An 18,717-nucleotide genomic window follows, 5' to 3' on the forward strand; every position below is an offset into this window, starting at 1 on the left:
ATAGATATAATAAGAAGAGACTAAATGAAGGAAAGATATTGGAACAATGATTCAAAGCATTGAAAGCAATTTTGAGTGACAGGCATGGACACATGGTAGATAAGGTGAATGTGTATGTATGTCTACACACACACTCACTCTCTCTCTCTCTCTCTCTCTCTCTCTCTCTCTCTCTCTCTCTCTCTCTCTCTCTCTCTCTCTCTCTCTCTCTCTCTCTCTCTCTCAGTACATTATTAGTGAATTGGTTTCTTACTGTCCCTTTCTGTTAGTGTACAGTAAGTAATACTGTAGTACATAATAAGATTAGAGTACAGTGCAATAATGAAATTTTGTTCTCACCTTGGAAAAAAATGTTTTTAATAGTGTGGTGTACATAGCAAAAGGAAGGAAGATGAAGCAATCACACTTTACACCGTACATCAGAGCGCACCGAATACACATCCTCATCACCATACTTGATGTAGCAACTTTTCATGCTATTTTTACAAACTGTCGATGTGTAAACACATAACAATACATAATATGCTGAGAGTTTAGACACGGTTCACATTGCGTGATGAATCGAGAAACTGACATGACAAGCAGACTGGGTGTTTTTTTTTTGAAAGGTGGTGCAATGTTTTCTCTCACAGAGGCTCTGCAATGACATCATGCAGGGCTGACCCATGATTGCCTGTTTTCTTGGAGGAGGCAGGCAGCAGCCAATCAGGAGTTAGTTGTGCATGACATCACTGCAGAGGGTGTGGCTAGCCTCTGTGGGAGAAAAACATTGCACCATCTTTTGAAAATATGCAGCTGACTGTGTGTCACCCAACTTTCTCACATTTTATAACCTAGTATGTTTGTAATATAAAGCAAGTGTTTGATAATTTTGAAAATGCCATAATTTGTGAAGTCTGCAAAATAAAATGAGGATTTGATAGCCTTAAAGGGGTTGTTGTATCCAAAATTCGTTATATCGAGGTTTGTTATATTGAGGGTTTATTGTACTATAATGCATAGGAAAGTGGCAATGAAGTCCAAGCTGATAATCTACCTCATTCATTTAAAATGGACTTTATCAAAATAAAACATATTAATGCTCAATCACTCCAAGGTAATTTTGATGAAGTGAAGTGCCTATTAAGTGAAAGAAAACCTGATGTGATATGTATAAGTGAAACTTGGTTATCTCCCCATACACCTGACTCTTATGTAGACATACCTAACTACACGATATATAGACGCGACAACGGGTACAGCTCAGGTGTTGGTATTTATGTTAAGGACTCTATAAACTCTGTTAGAATTGAAAATGACATAACATAACAGGCAGTTGTAGAAGATGAATGGTTAAAAATTCAGCTCAGAAAACTACAATTCTATCATGATTGGTTGCATGTACAGACATCCCAAGGCATACTGTGAATCATTCAGTTATACTGCAGACCTTTTGAAATATGTGCTTGCAAAAGAGAGCAATTTTTGTTGTTGGTGACCTAAATGATGATCTCCTCCTGAATAATGGCAAATTGTCTCGCATCATCAACAATAACAAATTAACTCGGATCATAAATAAACCCACAAGAACTACCCCTACTTATGCCACCCTTCTCGATGTAATTATCACTAACAATCCTCATCTAGTGCTCAAGTTGGATGTTATGCCTCATTCAGTGGTGGACCATGACCTCATAATCACCACATTAAATGTTACCAAACCCAAATTATCAGCCTTCACTAGAACTTTTTAGGATTTGTCACAATGACAAGAACACTTTCTGTTTTCAACTACTAAGCGAAATGAATAACTTAGATAAAGTATATATCATCAATAATGTAAATAAACAAGCCAACACGCTAACATCAGCCATCACTACAAGCACAGAATCCTGCATTTCAATAATCACTAAAGAATAATGCTGACCTCTTGCCCTGTGGATGACCAATGAAATCCATGAAGCCATGACGGATAAAAAAAAAAAAAAAAAAAAAAAAAAACAGGTTATCCTTAAAGCAGAAATGTTAAATATAACACTATATAACCATTACAAAGAATGGAAGAAACATGTCTAGAAACTACTGTGTAAATCAAGGAAAGAATATTACCATAATCAACTTAGAACCTCTAAAAATGACATCAATGCAATGTGGAAAATTGTAAAAGATGTAATTTCCTCCCGAAAAAGTAAGTCCAACATACACATCACAGAAAATGAACAAAGTAGATTAGATCTCAATACATTTTTTTGCTTAAGTGGGAAAAACACATTTGACAACACTCCGTGCTCTGTGCAAGCCAGTCAAAAGCTCAATGAAAGTGAAAATGACAGTGACAGGTACACTCAGTGGCTCTTCACTCTTTTGTTCCCAACCTGTTGACACAACAGGTTTCAATGATCAAACACCTCAAGGAATCAAAATCCTTCAGCTCAGATAACATTTCCCTCCATTTTATTAATGATTTTCTACCCATTATTGCAAACTACCTAACAGTAATTATAAACAAGTCAGTCATCACTGGCGTCAGTCCTACACCCTGGAAACATGCCATAGTCCTCCCTTTCATAGTCATCCATTTCAATTTTACATCTTTTACTACTGTTTTCATTTTTTTTCCCTTTAAGTAACTTTCCATCCATTTTTGTATTTTTCCACTTAATCCTCCTATATTTTCTAACTTCCATAGTAGCCTGTTGTGGGGAACTTTGTCAAAAGCTTTTTTTTAGATCTAAATACACAGTCTACCCATCCATCCCTCTCTTGTGGTATGTCAGTCACTCTTGAATAGAAGCTCATCAGATTTATTACTCATGATTGCTTTTGTCTAAAGCCATACTGTTTTCTGTCATATCATGTTTTCATAGAAATTTTGTCCACTGCTTCTTTATCACTTTTTCACAGATCTTACATATTATGCTGGTCTATAGTTTATTTGTTCTTCTTTCTTTCCACTTTTATAAATTGTGTGTGTGTGTGTGTGTGTGTGTGTGTGTGTGTGTGTGTGTGTGTGTGTGTGTGTGTGTGTGTGTGTGTATTTACCTAGTTGTATTGTACAGGGCATGAGCCAAAGCTCATTTTGTCCTGTCTCCATAACGATATTTATCCAGTTTCTCTTTAAAGATGTGTACACTGTTTGGCATAACAACCTCTTCCTTTAAATAATTCCAGATTTCAGTAGTTCGATACATGAAGCTTTATTTCTTGGTGTCGCTCAAAGATCCACTCTTCTTTATTTTCTTCCCATGCCCCCTCGTCCGTCTCTCTCCCTCCTCCATCCGTGGTACCAAGTCATTTCTGTCTCTTCTTTCTATATTGTTTACTAATTTGTATATTGTTATCAGGTTTCGTCTTTCTCTTCTCTCTTGTAGCGTTGGTAATACCATCTCTTCAAGTCTTTCTTCGTAGCTTACCTAAGTCTTTCAATTCTGGTACCATCTTTGTCACTATCTTCTGTATTCTTTCAAGTTTCCGTATATCTTTTTTTTCTGTGTGGAGCCCAAAGTACTGCTGTGTATTCCAATTTAGGTTGTATCATGCTTGTTATAATTTTCTTCATAATTTCTTTATCTAAATAGTTAAACATCACTCTAATGTTTGTTAACAAGCTGTATGTAGAGCTGAATATTCCGTTTATGTGCCTTTCAGGTGATAGTGTGTCTTGAATCATTACTTTTCTTTTTCTTCATTACTTTTCATTATTATTTCTCCTCCCATTTTTATACTTCCACGAAGGTCTCTTTTTACTTTTTCTTACTTCCAACACGTGGCATTTTCTGGTATTAAATTCTAGTTTCCATCCTTGGCTCCATGCATGTATCTTGTCAATATCCTATTGTAACTCCTTGCAGCCATTTTCATTCTTTTCTTATTTTCCTTATTTTTGCATCATCAGCAAAAAGATTTTTATAACTATTTAGATCCTCTGTCATATCATTTACATATATTTGAAACATAATAGGTGACAAAAAAATTCCTTTTGGTACCCCACTTGTCACTTCACATAAACTTGAATTATTGTCTCTGATTACTGTTCTCATTTCCCTCTCTTATAAATAATCTTTCATTCATCTCAATGTTGCTCCCTTTAGTCCTCCTTCATTTTCTAACTTCTACTTAAGACTTTTGTGGAAAACTTTATCAAATGCTTTCTTGAGATCCAGATATATTGCATCAACCCATCCTTCCATCTCTTGCACTTAATCTTTTACTCTTGTATAAAAGCTCTCTTTTCTGAATCCATATTGCCTTTATGTAATTATCTTTTCACCTTCTAAATATTGCACCCATCTGTCTTTAATTGCTATTTCACATAGCTTGCTTACAATACTTGTTAGCGATACTGGTCTGTAATTCAATGGTTCCATTTTATTTCCCCCTTTGTTTATTGGGACTACATTTGCTCTTTTTCATTTCCTTGGTACTTTTCCTTCTCTCAACAAGCTGTTAATTATATCCCATATGGGTTCCTCCATTTGTTCCCCACATTCTTTTAATATCTATCCATTTACTTGATCTGGTCCTATAGCTTTTCTAACATCCAGCTCTTCCAGCAGTTTCTTGATTTCTTGTGTCTTTACTTGTATCTCCTGTATTCCCTCATTCTGTGATACTACTTTTGGTGCCACAAAATTGGCTTTCTTTGTAAACACATTGAAAACTTTCATTCATTAGTTTGCTCATCTCCTCAGTAGTTTCATAAATTCTTCCTTCTCTTTTTAATTTGTTTATGTCATCCTTATGTTTCATTTTTCATTTACATATCTACCTTGCATTTTCTTACTTATGTCACATTCAAAATCTCTTTCTTCTCTTCCTCTTATTCTATATTCATTCCTTGCCTTTCTGTATTCTTCCTTAGTATTTGTGTTCAGTTTTCTCATAATTTTTCTCCATGCCCTGTCCTTTTTTTTTTTTTTTGCTTCTACACAACTGGCATTATATCATTCATGTTTCCCAGTTTTTATTTTTATAACTTGACAAACTGTTGCACCCCCTCTCTATACTTGCTCAAAAATATCTCATATTTTCTTGTACTACTTTACCTTCAAATAGCTCTTTCCAGTTAATTTTGCCATAAAATTTATTAAGCTCTGCAAAGTTTGTCTTAGTATAGTTCTGTCTCCCATTTCTAAATTGTTCATTCCTGTGCAACACTGTTTCCTCCTGTTGTATTATTTCTATTGTCACATGATCACTTCTTCCCTTTGGACTCAGACAATGTATACTTGGTCTACTTTCTGGGGTTTTTATAAACACTTAGTCCAACTGCATCTTGTAGGCTCATTCACCCATTGTCTCATTGTATTCACCATCATGGTATGCATAAGTTCTTTACTCCATGACCCGACATTTTTTTTCACTCCCATCTCCCAGTTAATTCCTTTAGTGCTGAAGTCACCTACTAAGAGCACATTGTTACTTATCCTTATCATTTCCTCTATGCTATTTCTTGTTTCTTGTTGTATAGTTTTATTTGGTCTCCCATGCATTAGTTTTTGGTGGTATGTACATCACAATAACTTTCCTTTTTTTTTTACTTCCTTTGATCTTAATCACTACACAGAAAGTTTTTGCCATTCCATCACCATATCCCACTTCCTCAACAACAATATCCTCTTTTACCAATATCATCACTCCTCTTCCCTTTCCTTTTCTGTCTCTACTCCATGTGCTATAACCTTCCTTTGCAAATCCCATCTTTATTTCCTCTTTTAGTTTGGTTTCTGTTAAACATACCGTCTGGTTTATTGTTCTTTAGGTAGTCTTAAGTTCCAATGGGCTCAACACCAAACCATCTATATTGGTATACATAATTTTTAAGCTTCTGCTTGGTGATCTTTCCTTGCATCTTTGTGCCACCATTTCCTCACTTTCATGTCCACAACTTTCCAAATGAATCTCTTCGGTTGTTCCCGTGCTCTCTCCTCATTTTTTGATTGGATCTCTACTCTCAACTCTCAGTTTATTTCTCTCTTCTTCGTTCATGTCTCTTTTTATCCATATTCCCCTCATTCCTTCCACTTTTGCCAATTTTCTTGTTCTTTGTAACACATGTTCCACTGCTGTTTGACTTGAATCTTATTTTTCATCGGTCTTCTTCCAATTTTTGTCATACTTTCCAATCCTCTAAATCTCTTCAATTTATTCAACTATCTTCTCTCCTTCCTCTTCCACTTGTGCTATAATTTCCTTAGCCCTTTTCACTTCTTTCTCTCTAGCTATTTTCATGGGTAGGTTCTTCTCCTTGATCCCAAATACCACCACACACATCTTTCTCTTTACTGTGTCTCTCACAAGATTACTTTTTTCCTTTATTATTTTAATCACTTGCTTTTCCATGTCTTTATTGTGTTCCTGTTGCTGTTGCCTTATTATCTCCTCCATATCCACCTTTTGTTGTAGTTCTCTCTCTCCTTTCCAACTTTTGACTTCCTCTGTCACTAATTCTTTTACTTTTCCAACCTTAATCTCTCCCTCTTGTAAAGCTTTCTTTAACTCCTAGTTCTCTTCCTCGAGTTTCTTGATTTCTTCACAGTACTTCTTGTTTAAGTCCACTATTTTTGTCATCTCTTCTCTGAATTCTTTGTATTCTTTTTCCATTTCCCTCTTCTTCATCCCTATAATATCACTCAATATCTTTTTTACATTGTCACCACACACCTCTCTTTCTCTTCCTTCCACGTCTTTATTTTTGATGCAAAGTTACGTATTTCTTCTTTTATTTTCCTACTTTCCTCATCAATTTTCCACATTAGTTTATTTGTATGAACTACACTGAAGTCCTCATCCTTGAATCCTTCAAAAACATTTGGGAAGGCCTGCACACAGGAAAGTCCCCACACACTTTGCACATGTACAAGCCAGTCTTGCCGTATGATTGATGTGAGAAGTCTCGCCTTGTGAATTACTGCCACCTTCTCATCAACTAACTTAACATAACCTAATCTAACCTAACCTTACCTAACCTATCTAACCTAACCAAATCAAACCTAACTAAACCTAACCTGACTAACCTTAACCTAACCTTACCTAACCTGGCCGAAATAATGTGTTATAATAAAATAAGAGACCATTATCCAGTAATTTGGTACAAGGTTGCTAGGTTAAGGTTAAAGTTAGGTTAGGTTACATTAGATTAATTAGGTTAGGGTTAGGTTAGCTGATTAGATGGTGGCCAATCACCTGGCGAGACTGCTCCCGCATGCACAGTGTGTGAGGACTCCTGAGTGCAGGCCCTCCTAAACATTTACTGTGCCGGCTGCCATCTTCCCTGTTGATATCACTGGCAATGTTTACCATTCAATATTCTCCTATTTCATCCTTTTGGCCACTTCCTGATTTACCTTTCACTTCCCCTGCACTCACACATCACACAATTCCCTATTATGGAGACAGGAGTCAAGCTTGCCCCCCTCCCCCCCCCAGTACAACCAAAACCTAGGTAGATCATTGGAGCTGCTGTGAATGCGTCTGATCAGCTGGGTGGTGTGCCCGTGGCCCCGCACGCGTGTGTGTGTTTGGTATCCGGACATTTCGCCACACTATGGAGTCATTTTGCCTACAGGTCATTTCACCCACACTGTGGAGTCATTTCGCCCACACCAAAATTTAATATTGTTATTGTTTCTTCTTGATTTAAGATGAGGAGGCTATGGTAGTGGTGATAATAAACATAAAGGTGTTGGTGTTCGAAAAAAAAAGAAAAAAAAAAAAATATATATATATATATATATATATATATATATATATATATATATATATATATATATATATATATATATATATATATATATATATATATATATATATATATATAGGCGTACTGTCTGTCTGGGTGTGTGTAGCCACGTTCTTCGCCCCAAGGCAATCAACCTTGGCAAATGAGGTACCAAACCGAAGCTCATAACCCGATGAATGTCTGTCATATTTTTTTTTTTTTTATCCGCAGAGAGAGAGAGAGAGAGAGAGAGTGTCGGGTGCGAATTTCGGTCACCACCGCCGAAAGAGGGAAAGAGTCTACCACTAGCCCCTCAGAGAGAGAGAGAGAGAGAGAGTGTGTGTGTGTTCATGGTTCATTGGTTCGGTTAATTTACCTGACTGGTTTGGTGGTTCATCACCTATGTTTTGTTATTGGCCATGATCATAGAATTAAAACAGTTCTTGGCAAGATGGTAGACTGCACAGACGAGTGTATTCAGTGCCTCGTACCTGTAAGGGCAAGGCAAGAAGGTCTACAGTGCCACATGTGTGGGAAGTAGTAACACAGGAAATATAATACTGGCATATCTCGTGCTGATTACTGGACAGCTGTGAAATCCGGTATTTCCACTGATTGGAATTGTAATACTTGCACTTACACTGACGAACCAATGTCCCATCCAGTGGACGACCCAGCCACCCCCTGCAGTGGAACACGAACCACACATCCGTGCAGTTGAACAAGAGTCTTCAATTGATGACTCACCTGACTTGCCAATGGAACTAGAGTAATCACTTGACGACCCAGCTATACAAAATAATGAACTGCAGCCAGAAAGTGAAATTACATTCCAGACATTTGAGAAGGGCACACAGCGTGGTAGAAACAAGCTCATTGACAGTCATGGGTACATTTACAACAAAAAAATGCAGCGATTGAATGTAACTTACGGGCAGTGTACAGTCTGTCCTAAAAGAAACCCATGCAAGGCGCTAGTAACAAAGAGAAATGGAAAATTTGTAAAGAACAACTTGTTGCACAACCATTCACCATCAACTGGCTCTGATATCGCCACCAAAGTAACATTACAGGTAAAGAAACTGGCAGCACAAGATCTATTTAAGCCAGCGTCTGCTATAGTGGATGATGTTCTGCTAAAAGAGATGAGAAATGCACCATGTCCTAGTTTGCCTAAGCCAGAGCACTTGGCAAGAATAGCAAACAAAGACAAATTTTAAGACCGACAGAGCCAAAGTAACATTACAGGTAAAGAAACAGGCAGCACAAGATCTATTTAAGCCAGCCTCTGCTATAGTGGATGATGTTATGCTAAAAGAGATGAGAAATGCACCATGTCCTAGTTTGCCTAAGCCAGAGCACTTGGCAAGAATAGCAAACAAAGACAAATTTTAAGACCGACAGAGCCAAAAAACCTGAAATTTGAACTAGATGTAAAATCACATTCCTGACAACTTTCTTATAGGTGACGTATCAGTTCGTGAAGGCCGCCATTTGACCTTCACAACAAGAAAACAAATAGAACATCTAACAAAGGCAAAGTCATGGTATATTGGTAGCACGTTTAAGCTATGCAGGCACCCTTTTACACAATTGACAGTCAACACTTTTGTGAGGACAGAGGACCATGCAAAACAAGTCCCCTTACTATTTGTCATTATGTCTGGGAGAAAATATAGTGACTACCGAAAAGTTTTCCACGAAGTTTTAACTAGACTATCAAATGAGCCTTCTGTTCAACACATAACAGTCGACTGTGAGAAAGCAATGTGGAAAGTCTTGCCTGAGGTTTTGCCTAATGCCAAGATCGAGGAATGCATATACCATTGGATGCAAGCTATATGGAGAAAGGTTAGTCAATTTAGCTAATAACCTACAGATTTTTTTTTTTTATATATATTCCAGTTGAATAGTAGTTTTTAAACAAATTGTATCACCATAATGTGACCAGATTTTTTTTCTTTTGTACACTACAATGTCTAATTTCTTTGTTTTAAAATACATATATAGGTTCAAGAGGTTGGTCTCCAGCATGCCCATACACATGATGACGGGACGTACAAATACTTGCGGAAAGCGATGGCCCTTCCATTTCTGCTTGAGGCAGATATAGATCCCATGTTTGAACGTCTCTCTCGCCAAGCTACCACAGCCCAGTTATGAACGATAATGCAGTATATTTCAAGAACATGGATCTACAACTCCTTATGGCCAACTTCTAGCTGGAGCATTTTCAATCAGTCTGTCCGTACCAATAATGACATTGAAGGCTGGCTTAATCGACTCAACAAATGTGCTGCAGGTAGATGTTACCTCCAGTTTTACCTCCTCGTAAGCCTTCTCCACAAAGAGGCTGAATTGACATCTATCTACATAAGGCTAGTATCCGAAAAAAAAAAAAGCTACGAAAGATACTACAGAAAAAATATAAAGACTTACTGGGTAAAATATTCACTCTTTGGGATGAGCACGTGAGGGGTGAGAGATCTGCATATCAGTTGCCGAAAGCGTGTGCTCATCTCAATGGCCCAATCCGCAGCTAAATCTTGCATGTACGTAGCTGTTTATTAAATCAAAGTTTTTTTTTTTTTTTTTTTTTAGATCTTTGTCAGTACTTTTTTAATCTTGCATATATGTAGCATATATGTTGCTGTTTTTTAATAATTATTATTTTTTTTTAATCATAGGTGGGCAAATTGACTCTTATATGTGGCGAATTGACTTGTGGTCGAATTGGTATGTGGGCAAATTGACTTGTGGGCGAATTGTTATGTGGGCGCGAAATGGCTGTAATTCTCCTTAACAACACAAACATACATGCAGACACCACCATCACAAGTTTTAAATTTTGCCACCGCAACACCAGTACCAGTCATTGTAGTGCTTCCATGTCAGAGACCTGTCTTTGTGTGCTGAGCGCATAACAGAGATGATAGTGTCTGGCATGAAGGCATACATTCCTCACTCATTTTCTCAACCTAAACCTTCCAAACCTTGGTTTAACACAGCTTGTTCTCGTGCTATACATGATAGAAAGGTGACCCACAAAAGGTACTTGAGTCTTCCATCGCCAGAATCTCATGCATTTTATATTTCTGCCTAGAACCATGCCAAGTCTGTTCTCCAACTAGCCAAAAACTCCTTCATTAACAGAAAGTGTCAAAACCTTTCAAGATCTAACTCTCCTCGTATCTTCTGGCATCTAGCCAAAAATATCTCCAATAACTTTGCTTCTTCTTTCCCTCCTTTATTTCAACCAGATGGCACCACTGCTATCATATCTATTTCTAAAGCTGAACTCTTCGCTCAAACCTTTGCTAAAAACTCTACCTTGGACGATTCTGGGCTTTTTCCTCCCTCTCCTCCACTCTTTGACTACTTCATGCTACCTAATAAAATTCTTTGCAATGATGTTTTCCATGCCCTTGCTGGCCTAAACCCTTGGAGGGCTTATGAATCTGATGGGGTCCCTCTTATTTTTCTCCAAAACTGCATCCATGCTTGCACCTTGCCTAGTCAAACTCTTTCAGCTCTGTCTGTCAACATTCACCTTTCCTTCTTGCTGGAAGTTTGCCTACATTCAACCTGTTTCTAAAAAGGGTTACCATTCTAATCCCTCAAACTACCGTCCTATTGCTTTAATTTCCTGCCTTTCTAAAGTTTTTGAATCTATCCTCAACAGGAAGATTCTTAAACATCTATCACTTCACAACCTTCTATCTGATCGCCAGTATGGGTTCTGTCAAAGCCACTCTACTGGTGATCTTCTGGCTTTCCTTACTGAGTCTTGGTCATCCTCTTTTAGAGATTTTGGTGAAACTTTTGCTATTGCCTTGGACATATCAAAAGCTTTTGATAGAGTCTGGCACAAAGCTTTGATTTCCAAACTGCCCTCCTATGGCTTCTATCCTTCTCTCTATAACCATCTCAAGTTTCCTTTCTGACCGTTCTATTGCTGCTGTGGTAGATGGTCACTGTTCTCCTAAATCTATTAACAGTGGTGTTCCACAGGGTTCTGTCCTGTCACCCACTCAATTCTTATTATTCATTAATGATCTTCTAAACCAAACTTCTTGTCCTATCCACTCCTATGCTGATGTTGCCACCCTGCACTTTTCCACATCTTTTCATAGACGTCCAACCCTTCAGGAGGTAAACATTTCATGCAGGGAAGCCACAGAATGCTTGACTTCTGATCTTTCTAAAATTTCTGATTGGGGCAGAGCAAACTTGGTATTGTTCAATGCCTCAAAAACTCAATTCCTCCATCTATCAACTCGACACAACCTTCCAGACAACTATCCCCTCTTCTTCAATGACACTCAACTTTCCCACTCTTTTACACTGAACATCCTTGGTCTGTTCTTTACTTATAATCTGAACTGGAAACTTCGCATCTCATCTCTAGCTAAAACAGCTTCTATGAAGTTAGGCGTTCTGAGACGTCTCCGCCAGTTTTTCTCACCCCCCCAGCTGCTAACTCTGTACAAGAGCCTTATCCGTCCATGTATGGAGTATGCTTCACATGTCTGGGGGTTCCACTCATACTGCTCTTCTAGCCAGGGTGGAATCAACAGCTTTTCGTCTCATCAACTCCTCTCCTCTTACTGACTGTCTTCAGCCTCTCTCTCACCGCTGCAATGTTGCATCTCTAGCTATCTTCTACCGCTATTTTCATGCTAACTGCTCTTCTGATCCTGTTAACTGCATGCCTCCCCTCCTCCCATGGCCTCGCTGCACAAGACTTTCTTCTTTCTCTCACTCCTATTCTGTCCACCACTCTAATGCAAGAGTTAACCAGTATTCTCAATCATTCATTCCTTTCTCTGGTAAACTCTGGAACTCCCTGCCTGCTTCTGTATTCCCACCTTCCTATGACTTGAATTCCTTCAATAGGGAGGTTTCAAGACACTTATCCATCAATTTTTGACTACTGCTTTGACCCTTTTATGGGATTGGCATTTCAGTGGGCATTTTTTTTTTATTGAATTTTTTTGCCCTTAGCCAGTGTCCCTCCTACATATAAAAAAAAAAGTGAGTTGTAGGTTTGCAATTATTAGGAGAAGGCAGTAGGCACCTACCGAAACGATAATTACTCCCAGTGAGGTCTAAAGCACTGGATCAGGGGTGCTGTGAACTTCTCATTAACCTCTTCCGTATGACAAGTCAAAACGCACGCCACACATCGTATCCGGGATTTCCATGCCCACGCCAAACTTTAAAACCCCACCACTGTCATTCACAAAACTAACCATAATCATAACATGCTATGTATCAGAATATCTGGAATGATTCCATTGTGCCTTGCACACAAATATTCAGTCTAAAATAAATTGCAATTTATATTTTACTCTCTAGTCTTCATCAGAGGGTCGTGGCAATGGAAGGTTGTAGTCTTCCTCCTCTGATTGATAAAGTATGTAACCATGTGTGAGAAATTACTGTACCAGCTGAGAGAGAGAGAGAGAGAGAGAGAGAGAGAGAGAGAGAGAGAGAGAGAGAGAGAGAGAGAGAGAGAGAGAGAGAGAGAGAGAGAGAGAGAGATGATGGCCACCTCGCATGTGTGTAGATATGGTCATCTGCTAAATTATACTATAATATTTTGGCAATAAGTGAAATAATAACAAGCAGAAATATGTACCAGTACTATAATAATAGAACAAAAGCAAAACAAGACTGCTGCCAAACATTTTGCTTTGTCACAGTTTTTTCCTCTATCCATCCCACCACTTTTCTTGTGAATGTTTGTGAGGAGGAAGGGAGCGAAAAGAGCAAGATATTGGATGACAGAGGATGAAGGGGAGATAACTGAGATATAGGGATGGACTGGTTGAGAAAGAGGTTTATAAATAATGTTCATCATAGCAAAACAGTTTCGTACAATGAAACATGTTTCAACATTTTCACAGATGATAGTTTCACATGAAACACACACACACACACTCTCTCTCTCTCTCTCTCTCTCTCTCTCTCTCTCTCTCTCTCTCTCTCTCTCTCTCTCTCTCTCTCTCTCTCTCTCTCTCTCTCTCTCTCTCTCTCTCTCTCTCTCTCTCTCTCTCTCTCTCTCTCTCTCTCTCTCTCTCTCTCTCTCATTTCAAGATAACAGAGAGAAGGAAAAATAAAAGCAGAAAGAGATGAGAGGAGTGGGGAAGGGAGGGGTGGGACGACATGATACATGAGCAAAGGTGCGAGTAAGTATGTACTGGCAACTTGATGGGTGAGAGGTTTCTACACTCACAAGTATTATATTTTCCCTCACTTTATTTGTGTTATTTCATGGTAGAAACCAAGGATATTTGACTAACAGTGATAGAAACTGTCTGCTAAGATCCACTATGAGTGTGTGAAATTCCCTCATATTCTGACATTAGAATGACATTGGGAGGAACGTGAAACACCATATCATCATTCATTCACTATATCATATTCATATTCATATCATAGAATTCTTAAACATCTATCACTTCACAACCTTCCATCTGATTGCCAGTATGGGTTCCTTCAAGGCTGCTCTACTGGTGATCTGGCTTTCCTTACTAAGTCTTGGTCATCCTCTTTTAGAGATTTTGGTGAAACTTTTGCTGTTGCCTTAGATTTATCAAAAGCTTTTGATAGAGTCTGGCACAAAGCTTTGATTTCCAAACTACCCACCTATGGCTTCCATCATTCTCTCTGTAACTTCAACTCAAGTTTCCTTTCTGACCATTCTATTGCTGCTGTGGTAGATAGTCACTGTTCTTCTCCTAAATCTATTAACATTGGTGTTCCTCAGTGTTCTGTCCTGTCACCCACTCTCTTCCTATTGTTCATCAATGATATTCTAAACTAAATCTATTAACATTGGTGTTCCTCAAGGTTCTGTCCTGTCACCCACTCTTCCTATTATTCATCAGTGATATTCTAAACCAAACTTCTTGTCCTATCCTCTCCTACGCTGATGATACCACCCTGCACTTTTCCACATCTTTTCATTGATGTCCAACCCTTCAGGAAGTAAGCAGTTCATGCAGGGAAGCCACAGAATGCTTGACTTCTGATCTCTCTCTCTAAAATTTCTGATTGGGGCAGAGCAAACTTGGCATTGTTCAATGCCTTAAAAACTCAATTCCTCCATCTATCAACTCAACATAACCTTCCAGACAACTATCCCTTCTTCTTCAATGACACTCAACTGTCCCCCTCTTTTGCACTGAACATCCTTGGTCAGTCCTTATCTTACAATCTAAACTGGAAACTTCGCTTCTCATCTCTAGCTAAAACAACTTCTATGAAGTTAGGCATTCTGAGACGTCTCCACCAGTTTTTCTCACTCTCACAGCTGCTAACTCTGTACAAGGGCCTTGTCTGTCCATTTACAGAGTATGCTTCATATGTCTGGGGGGATTCCACTCATACAGTTCTTTTAGACAGGTTGGAATCAAAAGCTTTTCGTTTCATCAACTCTCCTCTAACTGACTGTCCTCAGCCTCTTTTTCATCACCGCAATGTTGCATCTCTAGCTATCTTCTACCACTATTTTCATGCTAACTGCTCTTCTGATCTTGCTAACTGCATGCTTCCCCTCCTCCCATGGCCTCACTGCACAAGACTTTATTTTTTCTCTCACCTTTCTCTCTCTCTTTCCACCTTCCTATGACTTGAACTCCTTCAAGAGGGAGGTTTCAAGACACTTATCCATCAATTTTTGACTACCACTTTGGATCCTATTTGGGGACTGGCATCTCAGTGGGCTTTTTTTTTGTAATTAGATTTTTGTTGCCCTTGGCTGGTGTCCCTTCTGCATAAAAAAAAATAAATTAATAAAAAAAAAAAAAAAAAAATATATATATATATATATATATATATATATATATATATATATATATATATATATATATATATATATATATATATATATATATATATATATATATATATATATATATATATATATATATATATATATATATATATATATGTGTGTGTGTGTGTCTGTGTGTGTGTGTGTGTGTGTGTGTGTGTGTGTATTCAACTTGGTCTGAAAATCATTTTGTTGCATTTCTCACTCTTTCTCTCACCCTGAACCTTCTAAACCTTGGTTTACCTTAGCCTGTTCTTGCACTATACCTGATAGGGAGATGGCCTACAAAAATTACCTGAGCCTTTCATCTCTTTTAAACTCATCTGCCTTACATTTGTGGCCAGAATCATGCCAATACTATTCTTTTGCTAGCCAAAAACTCCATGATTAGAAAAGTCAAAACACACACTTACCCTTTTTTGTCAAGTTTTCCTTAACTTTAAGTACAGGTTGGAGCAGAAAAACTTGCTTATTTAGAAATTCAATTGAAACAAAAGTAATGCAGATATATATTTAATTCTTTGAATAGCATCAAGTAGAACATTTAAATTTTATGTTTTCCGAGTTTTAAAGATGATATCAGGCAGATGGCTTCCATTATTCTCAATACGCTGCGTTAATCGAATTTGGAAGTTTTGTTCAACTCTTTCCAGCATATCAACATGTATGTTGGTGATAGCTTGACGAATGTTGTTCTTCAGATGAACCAGGGTCCTAGGACGATCGTTGTAAACGAGTTATTTTAGATAGCCCCATAAAAAATATTCACAGGGTGCTAAATCAGATGACCGTGCTGGCCACTGCAGATCGCCCCTCAAGGAGATGAGGCGTCCTGGGAAGTGTTGTCGCAAAACAGTCATTGACACACGCGCTGTGTGCCGTGGCACTGTCCTGCTAGAACCATACATCTCCCACATCCATCTGTTTTGTGTGCACTATTGCGAGTTGGAATAATTGGTCCATGGTTTTTTTAAGAAAACGAACGGGGAGTTTCGGTGACTTCTGACTGTTATGTCCACATGATTCAGGAGTTTTTCCTGCCAACACTCAACCAGATGGATGTGGGAGATGTATGGTTGTTTACAATGATCGTCCTAGGACCCTGGCTCACCTGAAGAACAACATTTATCAAGCTGTCGCCAACATATGCATCGATATGCTGGAAAGTGTTGAACGAAACTTCCAAGTTCAATTAATGTAACGTAATGTATTGGGAATAATGGATGCCATCTGCCTGATATCATCTTTAAAACTCAGAAAACATAAAATTTAAATGTTGTACTTGATGCTGTTCAAAGAATTAAATACATATCTGCATTACTTTTGTTTTAATTGAATTTCTAAATAAGCAAGTTGCTCTGCCCCACCCTATACATTATTCACATTTATCTCATTTTCTTGATTTTCTTTCTCCTTCTCCATTAGTATTTCCTTGAAACTAGTCTTGTGCTTCTTTTCTTACCAAGTTGTGTTTGCTGTGGGAGACCAATACTTATTCATAGTTCAAGTCAACTGAAACTCCCCACATCAAACTGGACTTTGCCTATGGTGAATTGACATGAATGACTTGCTTTTCTAGTACTGTTTTCTTGTTACTGAAAAAGCAAACTCAATAATTTTCTTATGTAGTTTCTTATAAGTAAATGTTTTGGTAAGATTATAGAGTTAATATGTCACACATTTTAAAACAATATAGGAAAATGTTGACCAATCAGCAAGTGAGACCATTACCCAATGACATTGTTCATTTGGCCTCATATGAGATTGCTGCACCAGAGTCTGTGTTACTGAGTCTAGTTATGAATTTTCATTAATGAACCATGAAAAAATAACTCCAAGATGAACAGCGCAAACAAGAACATGCCTCAGTGAAAATTAGATTTGTTATAAATGTTTATTACTATATTACACTAAATGCACTGCTCACCCAGTAAACAACATTAAGAAATGTTGGATCTGGATAGTATTTGAATGGGTATCCACTAGTGAGCACCAGATGTTAACAGCTGTGTTTCTCCCTGTGGTAGGATGTACACTGCCAGGCCACACACTCCACATCTAGGTTGAAACAATAATTCCACTGTATTCCTTTTATATTGTAAAAAAAAAAAAAAAAATCTAAGGGAAAGCATTAAGGTTACTCTCCTGGTTACTCCTATCAAGGAAGATCTCAACCTGCAATACAGATAATAAATTTTCTCAAATAAGCCTGAACAAATCCATGATTAACTACAAAAGCAAGAACAGGCTGTAGATTAGACCAATGAACGATTTTCCTGAATTGACTTTGACAAGTTTAGGTAATCTCAGTGAGATCATTTAACTTTTGTATTGATTAATTTAGTACATGGAATATTGTGTATATAAATAATCCAGCAGTGTAAGGGTTAATACCAGAAACTTGATAACAGATGGGTGGTGACCGTCTGTCTGGACTGGGTGTGGCAGACCAGCTGATAGACGGGCAGCAGGTGGTGGAGTGGCTGTCACCTGTCATCCTTGAGCCAGAGGTATATAAGGTTTACTTTAGTGAGGCAGCAGCTGATCGACGGTACATGGCGGCTGCAGTGTTGGTGGCTGTGGCCTTCCGTGAGGTGGTGCTTAGTAAGAATAGTGCTGCACTGAGGATGCTGAGCCAGTAAATATATGAATTAGTGTTCATGTCTCATTTTTTTACTTCTACTAGTTGCTTCTCTTTTATCATCATTGTAATTTTTATTATCATTGTTATCATCATCATTTTTTGTCATTGTTATTGTTACTTTCTTCATTTTCTTTATTCATTCATCATGCCTATTCTTTTCTTCTGTCATCATCATCATTGTTCTTATCCACTTTATCTTTTATAGGTTATTACTTGTATTTTTCTTTCTCCTCTTTATCATCATTAACATTATCATCGCAATGTACAGTTGTGTAATAAAGTAATCATGGATCAGAACCTGTACTAGAGTTGTCATTAACCAAAAAAGAATGCTTGTGGAGGAACACATAATTGAGGTGCCTGGTAGAGCCATTTCAAGTTAGAGGCAGCAACTTGTTGTTCTGAGGTTTAAGTTTTGTGGCAATGTTGGCCAAGGGAAATATGAACCTCCTGGGTGTTTTACAAAGGTCTGAAGTTGTTTGTTTTGGTACGTGGAGTGGGTCAGACTAATCTGAGTCCTAGTGTAGCAAGGGG

The 18,717-nt window shown here is 38.0% G+C and overlaps 1 protein-coding gene across 16 annotated transcripts in view; it reads left to right on the top strand.

Annotated features, from left to right (window-relative positions):
• Positions 1-18,480, top strand: part of LOC135103699 (uncharacterized) — a 114,108-nt gene extending 95,628 nt beyond the window's left edge. For 14 of the 16 annotated variants that reach the window (XM_064010283.1, XM_064010289.1, XM_064010288.1 and 11 more), the window contains one exon: positions 17,951-18,480. In XM_064010283.1, coding sequence (XP_063866353.1) covers positions 17,951-18,181 — 231 coding nt within the window. In that variant the 3' untranslated portion in view covers positions 18,182-18,480. Of the gene's footprint in view, positions 1-9,709; positions 10,002-17,950 lie in introns of all 16 variants that reach the window. The other 2 variants (XR_010270167.1, XR_010270168.1) reach the window with 2 other exon arrangements.
• Positions 18,481-18,717: the final 237 nt, after the last annotated feature.

Source organism: Scylla paramamosain, chromosome 9 (assembly GCF_035594125.1).
Source record: "Scylla paramamosain isolate STU-SP2022 chromosome 9, ASM3559412v1, whole genome shotgun sequence".
Lineage (NCBI taxonomy): Eukaryota > Metazoa > Arthropoda > Malacostraca > Decapoda > Portunidae > Scylla > Scylla paramamosain.